This window comes from Sinocyclocheilus rhinocerous, unplaced genomic scaffold, assembly GCF_001515625.1.
Source record: "Sinocyclocheilus rhinocerous isolate Xijiao unplaced genomic scaffold, SAMN03320098_v1.1 scaffold790, whole genome shotgun sequence".
NCBI classification, from domain to species: domain Eukaryota; kingdom Metazoa; phylum Chordata; class Actinopteri; order Cypriniformes; family Cyprinidae; genus Sinocyclocheilus; species Sinocyclocheilus rhinocerous.
In genome coordinates this window covers 773,363-783,363 of record NW_015666971.1, presented here as the reverse complement: position 1 = coordinate 783,363, position 10,001 = coordinate 773,363, and the positions used below count along the sequence as shown (strand labels likewise).

The 10,001-nt window shown below is 39.4% G+C and overlaps 1 protein-coding gene across 7 annotated transcripts in view; it reads left to right on the top strand.

Moving 5' to 3' along the window:
• Positions 1 to 10,001, top strand: part of LOC107733336 (golgin subfamily A member 4-like) — a 42,175-nt gene that overhangs the window by 21,826 nt on the left and 10,348 nt on the right. For 5 of the 7 annotated variants that reach the window (XM_016544916.1, XM_016544915.1, XM_016544914.1 and 2 more), the window contains 9 exons: positions 735 to 882; positions 964 to 1,142; positions 2,247 to 2,345; positions 2,461 to 2,616; positions 2,791 to 6,803; positions 6,907 to 7,028; positions 7,980 to 8,110; positions 8,557 to 8,643; positions 9,866 to 9,883. In XM_016544916.1, coding sequence (XP_016400402.1) covers positions 735 to 882; positions 964 to 1,142; positions 2,247 to 2,345; positions 2,461 to 2,616; positions 2,791 to 6,803; positions 6,907 to 7,028; positions 7,980 to 8,110; positions 8,557 to 8,643; positions 9,866 to 9,883 — 4,953 coding nt within the window. The remainder of the gene's footprint in view (positions 1 to 734; positions 883 to 963; positions 1,143 to 2,246; positions 2,346 to 2,460; positions 2,617 to 2,790; positions 6,804 to 6,906; positions 7,029 to 7,979; positions 8,111 to 8,556; positions 8,644 to 9,865; positions 9,884 to 10,001) is intronic. The other 2 variants (XM_016544912.1, XM_016544910.1) reach the window with 2 other exon arrangements.

The window sequence follows — 10,001 nt, the reverse complement described above, 5'->3', positions numbered from 1 at the left end:
ATATATATATATATTGGTCATTTGGCAATTGTATTAAATATTATTGTTATTATTATTGAAATATATTAATTTTGAAAAATTAAATTTAATATATGAAGTATATAAATGTCATTTTTCACTAATAAAACGAAATAACATATTCCAATAACAATATATACTATAACATCAAATAAATTGAAACAATATATTGTTACTGATTTTTATTCGTCTTGGTTGAATGTTGATTTTGTACCCTGTGATCAAAAAATAGAATTTGAGATGTCATCTAGGTGAAATATGTGATATATGGAGAGCTGTCTGTCTGCTACGGAGTTGTGATCAAATCAGTCATGTTTTGTTTAGCTTTTGACCTTCACCCTGCAGGATAGAGATCATTGCCACTTGGGTCATTGTATGGAATGTGAAAGAGCGCAAACATGCGTCAGAAACAATTAGAGGTGCGTCCTCAAACTGAGCACAGAACCTGCTGTACAGGGCAGGAACCTGGTTTGCAGGAACCACATTTGTGCTAGACATAATCAGTAGTGGATTTCGGAAAATGAAAAAGGGGCAGCAATACTGTGCTTTTGAGGTTTCATGTTTCAGGGGCTTTTCAAAATCACCATTCCCACTGAAGTCAAATGAGCTTTGCATGAGGATCAGACCAGAAGATGAACATATTGACTGAAAATCTGGGATGAGTGCATTTAATTTTTGTGTGAACTTTAATACTCACCTACGGTCTCATTCTAAAGGGAATGGTCATCGCTGAAACCAAGCGTCAGATGCACGAGACTTTGGAGATGAAGGAAGAGGAGATCGCTCAGCTGCGCTCCAGACTCCAGCAGACTATCGCTCAGAAAGACGAGCTGCAGGAGCAGAAAGAGAAATCGGAGAAAGCAGGTGAGTGAGACTGTCTCCTCTCTCTGTTTCCTGCCCTTGTGTCTGCTTGTCCTAACTGCACTTCATGTGACTCATTCCCAGCGTTTGAAGAACTGGAACGAGCCCTCAGTGTGGCCCAGCGGGCGGAGGAGGCACGCCGCCAGCTACAGGTGAGCATGGAGGAGCAGGTGAAGCAGGTGGAGAAGGCCAGCGAGGAAGAGAGGAGAAACTTGCAACAGGAGCTGACCAGGGTCAAACAGGAAGTGGTCACCATTATGAAGGTGTGTATGAAAACACGGGGTCAGAGAGAAGGGGGGAAATGCTGTGTGTTTGTGCTGCAAAAAACTATAAGAAGTCCTTTTCTGTGTTAATAAAACATGCAATCTGTTGCTGTGTCATGCATATTTAATTTGTTTTTCACTTCTTAGCATCAGTATTGTTTGAGAGCTACATCCTGTTACACGCTGGAGGATCTTGAGGAGATGCATTAATTTAGACACTAGAATCAAGAATAATCAAACCATTTTTAATATGTTCTTTTTGCCTTTTCTCTGTCCCCATTTGTACTTGACCTGTTTAAAGTTATTTTGCCTGGAAAAGCAATTAATCCACTCACAGTGTCACATTCATCCTGAGAATTGTCTGGATGAGCGTTTAAACATTCATTACTGCACAGTTCCCATGAAGGTTGTGTGTTTTTATGGATCTGCACACCTTTAGTCTCTTCCTTTGTGCATTGGAGTATGATTCATTAACTAAAGGGCAATAATAACTAGGGATGTAACGGTATGAAAATTTCATATAATATTAAATCACATACATATATATATATATATATATATATAACAATCACCTCCGTTCTTCCACATATCCTTTTAATAAGGTGTATCTATATCCATGAGAAAATTTTAAATATACTCTGTTTAAATGAAAATTAATGCTTTTTTTTTTGCTTAAATGTTAAATTCTGTTTTTGTACTTTTGTATGATTATTAAAAAGTTTCATATGAAAATATAATTTTTTTTCAAATATTAAAGTGAGATATTTTATGTAGTTGCTATTTTACTATTGTTTGTATTTTGTGTTATTTCATTTTTAAAATAGGATAACAATAAAATTGGCCATGAATATAGCATTTGATGCTGAAATGGCAATAAAAAAATGAATTAAACTAAATAAAATAATGATAATTCCCCATCCTCTCTGACCGTTTAAATTAAGCAGGCTGTTTATGCTACTGTACCTACCATACCCTAGTTTTAACACATGGTCTAGATGGACTGGAAAGAGAGTTTTGCATTGTGGACATTAGAGTATTAGTGTTTTAAAATGTCCATCAAATCTGACAAATGTTAATATTTTGCCATGATTTCTTTCTTTTCAGAAATCCTCCGAGGACAGGATTGCAGAAACGGAGCGGTTACATTCAGAGGCTATGGCTAACAAAGAACAGGAACTGAGTGCCCAGATCAAACAAGCGGTGGTATGCCCTAATTTTCTTTTTCTGTGGTAAACTATGATCAGTTCATGCAAATATTAGCTATTTGGATGTAGGTGTTTCCTAGGCTATTTGCACCAATGCACTTTATTTATCACAGGAACATTGTCATGAGGAATTGTTGCGGTCGGCACAGGAAAAAGATCAGCAGGTGTCTCTTGCTCTGGAGGAGGCAGAGCTGCAGAAAGCTGCGATTCAGTCTGAGGGAGAGAACAAAGCCAAGGAACTACAGCTCGAGTTGGAGTCGGCCAGAACAGTGAGTTTATCTGCCACCTTATCTGAGGATAGATCAACAGGATATCCTTATTGTAGTTGAATAGCCAAATTAACCCATAGATTTGAAGCCAGAATGAATGAGAATGTGAATGAAAGCAATGCCATATCTTAGTGCTGTACATTCCTTAAAATTGTCATTTTTTTCTTTTTACAGAGAATTCAAGAACTTGAGAGTTGTCTAGGTAGCTCGGAGAAGGATTCCGCCAACTCGGATGATCTCTCTGTGCAACTAGAAGAGCAGAGAAAGAAACATGAGGCTGAAATAGCTGCTTTAGAAGAAGCACATAAGCAAGAGCTAGAAAAGACAAAGACAGAGCAGATAACAGCCCTCAACCAGCAGCATGATGCTGCTGTGGAGGAACTTGTGCAGAAACATAAAGTGGAAATTGAATCTATTCTGAAAGACAAGGATGAACAGTTCCATTCTCATGTGGAAGACATGAATAAAAAGATGCTTGATAAACTGAGTGACAAACAAACTGAGATTGAGACCCTGTCTTCTGAGCTTAGTGAGGTACTAAATAGTAAACAACAGTTAGAAGAGAGACTGTTTACTGTGGAGACCACCAGTGAAACTACAAGACAAGAGTTTGAGGAAAGACTGAAGGAAGAACGAGCAAAATATCAGGCTGAGATTGAAGCTGTGAAACAGAATGAACAGTCGTTTGCAGGGGAGGAGAAAATGCTGAAAGATGAGATAAATCAGCTGAAGATTGTGTTGGAGGAGAAGGAAAAAGCACTAGAGGAACATGTGCTTAGAGAAAAGACTTTGCATGAAGGAAGTGCGCAGTTCGAGGAGCTTCAACTCAGGGAACAGTCAAATAAAGAGGCCCTTGAGGAATCAAGATCTCAGATTAGCACACTTACAGCAGAACTCCAGCAAACCAAGAATCAAGTGAAAGATCTTGAGCAAACTCTTGAGGCAGTGCGTAATGATGGTCGGGAGAAAGAAGTGTGTCTTGAGCAAAAGACAAGTGAACTTCAGGAACTAGTGCAGAAGATGGAGCAAGTCAAGAGGGAACTGTCTGAAAAAGAAAATTTGCATGCTGCAACCTGCAAAACGATGCAAGAGGAGCAAAACCGGTTGAGGAAGCAGCTGGAAGACCAGAAGAGTTCTCACGAGAAGAAACTTGAGAACATTAGGAAAGACATGGATTGCAAGCTGAAATCCCAGGAAAACAAGATGGAGAAGTTCAAGCAGAAAGCCAAAGAAGCGCAGGACAAGTTGAAGAAGCAGCTTCAGGATCAAGAGGAGAATGCCAAAGCAGAGTTATCCAAGAAAGCTCAAGAGTTAGAATTGAAAGACCAGCAACTGAAAGAGAAGATCCTTGAGATAGCGCAAGCAAGCTCTGAGGGCCTCAGCACCGCCATGTCTGATTTGGAGGCCAATCACAAAGAACACTTAGACAAGCTTCAGTTGACTCATAAACAGGAGCAGGAAGATCTTATTCGTCGCTGGCAGGAGAAACTCAATCAGCTTGAGGAGGAGTTGCAAGAAAAACATGATCAGTCTTTGCAAGAAAAAGCACAAGAGTTGGAAGAGATCTCTCAACTGCTTTTTGCCAGCAGGGAAGAAAAGGAACAGGTTATGAAAGACATCCAGAACCTCAGGGAGGAGCTTGCCATGAGGGAAACCACTGTGCAGAAACTACAGACAGAGCTCAGGGAGGCAGCAAGCAAGCTGGAAAGTTTATCTGAAGGGGAGGGTATACTTAAAAGACAAGTCGGAACCATGGAAAAGAATCTGAACCAGGCCTTGAATGAAAGAAACCATTTGCAGGACAAACTGAGAAAGGCTGAGGAAACTAGTAAGGAGAAATTGCAGAGCATATCTGAAGAGTTGGTAAACACCCAGCAAAAGTTGAATATGCTTGAAACGTCCAAGTGTAAAGAGGGCGAGGATCTCCAGAGGACACTAGAAGAAAAAACTGCTGAACTCCAAAATAAAGAAAAAGAGTTCCAGACACAATTGTGTGCCATCTCGAAGGAGTTTGAGCAGTGTTGTCAGGATGCCCAGACTAAGTTAGATGGTTTCTCTGTTGAACTGTGTAAGAAAGTTGAGGAACGAGTTGGAGAGTTACAACGGCGGGTGATAGATCATCAGAATAAGGTCACATATCTAAGAAATATTATCACGACGAAGGACAACAGAATTAGCACTTTAGAGAAAGAACTTCAGCAGACTTTGGATGAGAACCATAATCTAAAGAGCTCTCTTGATGAGGTGACTCTTCAGTTTAGTGCAAGTTTAGAGACTCTTAAAGCCTTACAAACCGAAAGGGAGTCTCAGCAATCCGATGCAGAGAATCGCTCCCAGGTACTTTCTGAGAAAGACCTTCAAATCAAGCAGCTCAGTGAGGAAAAAGAACACATATCAGGAAATCTCCAAGCAAATGTTTTGCAAATCAGCAATCTAGATTCTGTCATAAATGACTTGAAGACCCAGTTAGCAAGTAGCATAACTGAGAAAGAACAAGCCATATCTCTGCTGAATCAGCAGCACAATGAGGACAAGGAAAGGGTTACATGCCAAATGGGGGAGACGGTGGAAAGGCTAGAGAAAGAGAGGACCTCACTTCAAGAGCAGGTAGACTCACTCAGGAATAAGTTCTCTGAGCTGAAAAAGAAGTTCAGTCAGAGTCACAGCACTGTTAAATCTCTTCAAGATAAAGTTGCAGACATGGAGAGGCAGATTGTGGAGAAGGACGAACAACTTCAGATGCTCACTGCCAGCGTTGACAATCACTCCCTTACTAAGTCAGAGATAGACCAGGCTCTTAGTGAGAAAGAACAAAGGGTTCATGCCTTGACCTCAGAGCTGGAAAGCTGCTCAAAGGAAGTTTGTGATCTGGAGGAGCAGCTAGAGTTGCGGACAAAAGAGCGAGAACAACTCGCAGCTGATTTGCAGCAGCACCTTACCATTAGGGAGACCGAAAAGATGGAGTTGATGAAGCAGGTCCAGGAAGCTCAGGACCAACGCTCTCAAAACGGTGCCCTACTCCAGAAAACTGAGGAAAGTCTTCAGTCTTTGAGGAAAGACATTGAAACAGCCAAGCAGGAACTGGAATCCCAGCGGAATGACTTTGAGAGGGAGAAGGCTGAGATCCTAAGGGCGAAAGAAGAGGCTGTTAAGGCAGCCCAAGAAAAGGCGTCCGCCGAAACAACTGGTAAAGTAGCTGAGTTGAAGAAGAAGGCAGAGCAAAAGATTGGCATAATTCGTAAGCAGCTGACGTCACAAATTGAGGAAAAGGAGCAGGCTATCAAAGACCTGCAGGCACAGTTAGAAGGCATAAAGCAAACCCAGACTGAAAAAGAAGAACGGATAAAGTCTCTAGAGGAAATTAAGAAGACAATGGAGGAGGCCAACACAAAATTAAAGGAAGAGCATGAAAAACATCTACAAGAATTGCAGCAGAAAGAAAACAAGGAAAGACAGGCCTCTCTGCAAAACCTTGAAGATATGTATGAGGAGAAGCTTGCTGCTCTTCACAAAGACATGTCTGCAAAGGAGGAGCAATCTGCTACTGCTGCTAGAGAAACTTCTTCAAGACTTGGAGAGCTTGAGACCAAACTCTCAGAATCTAATGAGCAGATTGCAAATTACCAATCCGAGGTAAATCGCCTTAAAGCAGACCTGCTTGAACAGACAACCCGAGTGCAAGAGCTTCAGCAGACATGCTTGGATCTTCAAGAACAGATCAAGGAGAAACAGATTGAAGAAGTTGAGAAGGAACATGTTTCTGAAGTGCAAATGACCACCTGCAATAGATTAGGAATGGAGCCTGCAATGTTAGTGGCCAAGGAACACATGGACCCTGTCAGGAACCAAGATGACTGGACAAGTCAAAAGGACTTGTTGGTGAAGGAATATGAGGAGAAGCTCCACGATTTGCAGCAGAGGCTAGAAGAGAAAGAAAATGAGCTAAAAGCACAACAGAGTTCACCTCAAGGAAACGGGGAGACTGTTAATGAGTGCCTAATCAACAATACAAACACCTCAGAGAGTGATCTTCAGAGAAGGCTGGTAGAGGCTGAGAATGAAAAGCAGAAGCTCCACAAAGATTACACCAGACTACAGAAAGACCTTAGGTCTCTAAGGAAAGAGCATGAGAAGGAGCTGGAATTCCTGAAAAAGGAAATGGCAGAGGAAAGCGAGAAGAAGCTCAAGTAAGATTTATGTGACAATTTTAGAAATAGTTGGGGATAAGGATGCAAATGTTATGCTACAATATTGTTACAAGGGTTCATATGGTTGATCTTTTTTTAACAGGCTTGAAATGGAGGATATGGAAATGAAACAAAATTCTGCTCTTAAGCAGTTAATGAGGGAGTTCAACACCCAGATAGCCCTGAAAGAAAAGGAACTGGAAGGTTCAGTAAAGGAAACAATTGGTAAGAAGAACGATTGCGATTGCAATTGCGTGTTATAAAGTCAGAATTGCAAGATATAAACTCAGTTGCGAGTTATAAAGTCCAATTCTGAGGACAAATGGACTACATGAATTTATCTCTCACAATTCTGACTTTATAACTTGCAATTGCATGTTATAAAGTCAGAATTGGTAGATATAATTTCGCAATTCTGAGAAAAAAAAGTCAGAATTACGAGTTAATATCTTGCAAATCCGACTTTATTTCTCAGAATTGCTCATCCAAAAGTGAAAATTTGCCAGCATCGGTCCTCATTTAATTTTTTTGTATTTAAAGGGATACACCCCAAAATGCAAATGTTCAACAATTCATCTCCTCTGTGTCTCTCTCTCTCTCCGCATCACCGTAGCGCCATTTTGGAGAATATCCGCTGAACGCAAGCAGCGTACGCTATTCTGTGTCAGCCGCGACACAAGGATACGTTTTCTACGTGTATTTACGCTTTGATTTGAACGAAAACAGCACATCCGTGCAGCGCGTTGAGTATTCCTTTAAGGAGCATTGTGAACATTCTGCTTGACATCTTTTGTATGCCATAGAAGAAAGAAATTCATATTGTTTTTGGAATATTGTGAGGACGTAAAAGATGACTGAATTTTAATTTTGGAGTGAAGTACTTCTTTGAGTAAAAAAAAAAAAAAAAAGTTAAAAATACAGAATAAAACCAAGTACAGATAGTCCTGGAAAGCTCTGAGGACATGAACGAACTGTTTTCATAGTTGTTCACATTTGCTGATTTACTGGCCTCAGGAAATATGAGATATGAAATTCATGATTGGTTTACCATGTGTTTTTAATCCTGCCATGTAATGCATTCAGTCTGGAAATGAGTGGTTTATACTCAGTAATGGTAACTTTATGGCGACCTTCATGTCTTCTCACTGTACTTTCCTGTTTATTATTTCCACACAGAGAAAGCTCAGGGTGTGGAAACTGAGCTTATAAATAGCCATCGAGAAGAAGTCAGTCAACTTCAGAAAATAATCGCTCAGATGGAAGAAGACCTGAACAGAACAGCTCAGCGTTACGAACAGGTCCTTCAGGTACAGCAAAATTATGTGAAACTGTAGCTTTTGTATGTAATTGTGAGTTAATGGCCAGCAGATGCATTATATGTTCAACTTTATAGAAAGACACAAGAAGAAGTTTGTGAGGAGTTTATTGCTTATGCTAAATTCCACCACATAAAGTCAGTAAGTTCAGGTTTCAGCTAATAGTTTGTGTATCATCAGGAAACACTTACCTCAGTCAACTAGCACCTCAAACTCCCCCTAGAGCTGTAGGGAATGATGCAGGCCTTATGCTGCTTACATCCATCCTGACAGAGAAGTATGCTAACTATTTGTGATAGGATTATTTCTGCATCTAATTGTTCACCCATGCATTTTAAGACCCAAGTTTATTATCTGAAAATGAATACAGTATGGCAGCACTGTAAAATGATTTGAAGAGAAAGGGCAGATTTGCTCAGAGTTTGCTCTTCCTGTAGAGTCGTGAGGTGGAGATGGGTGACCGCGTGTGGGAGGTGCAGAAGGAGTTAGAGGAGCTACAGCAGAGGAGTCTCAGTGGCCCTCAGGTACAGTCACAGTTTACACACCATGTCCCGCTGGGAGCTATTTATTTTTGTAGTTTGTGTGGATATGCATGAAAATTAGAGTTGTCATGTTTAATTAAATGTTAATTTTATGCAAATTTATTTTTTTGAAAATAATGCAATTAAACATGCAACCCAAATGTATTGGCTTTAACTTTTTTACAGTTAATATATTCCATATGTTGTTGTATGTTAGAGAATATCTGTTCATTTATATATAATAAATAATAATAATTATATGATAACTCAATAGATAATAAAAAATACTTAATATAAATAAAATAATCAGTTTTGATTAAAACTAACAGCCATAATTAAAATAATGAATCTTATTTATTAAAAATAATGCAATTAAACATGCCCGCTGAATATATTGGCTTTAATTTTTTTTAAATGTAAATGGGCGAATTGTACCTTTAAAAGAAGGTCTTTCTTTATCAACTCCTTTTTTTTCCTTTCTGTATATCTGTGTATGTTTCTTTATGTCAGACACCTGTCCTGCTGGTCTTATTCTGACCAGAAATATGTATTTTTTTAGCATGAGTTACTTTAGTTTGTTGTGTTCCTCATTTGTAAGATAAAAGCATCTGCTAAGTTAATGAATATAAATGTAAATCACAGAATCAAAAAGTTGAAATGTCAAATCAGGTGAATGTGTTACCAGTGATAAATTTAATGGCATTAAACATTTATTTACCTAAAAAGTTAACCTTGACAGTCAAGTCTTACAATGTAGAGTCTAGCTCTCTAGTCACATAATAGACTTCATTTGCAGACTCTTAAGATTCAGTGTAATAGTCTCGATCCAGAATAGGCCATAGGAATGAATTTCCTGAGAAGGTTTGGAATGCGTCCCTGAGAAAGGGGCCGTAAACAGACAGTCTCTGTTCTCAATTAACCCCTCCGAGAGCATCCTGAGCTGTTAGATTTATGCCGTAGTGCCGCTCTCAGGCGAGAGGCAAAAAGTTGAGCCTTGTTCAGGATAAAGTGGTCCTCATGTGTGTTCGGTGCGGTTACAAAGCGCTCTCTCACAGAGACGTGAAACACACGCTGCACCTCTGGAGCCCATGCTGCATTTTTACAGTCTGATCTCACAAGTGTTCTGTGTGTGGGCAAACGCAACTCAGAAAAAAAAAATATTTATATGTTAATATTTGCATAATTATGAAGTTGTTTGACCTGCTGATTCTGTTTTGTGTTTCAGGGTCTTGAAGAGTTAAAGGTAGGTTTTATTTTCATCTATTTTTCTGATTAACTCCCATGGACACTCTAACTGGTTGACTGTTGTAATGACTGCTCAGTATTAATATCTTTTCAGTCAGAAATTAATATTTTTATTC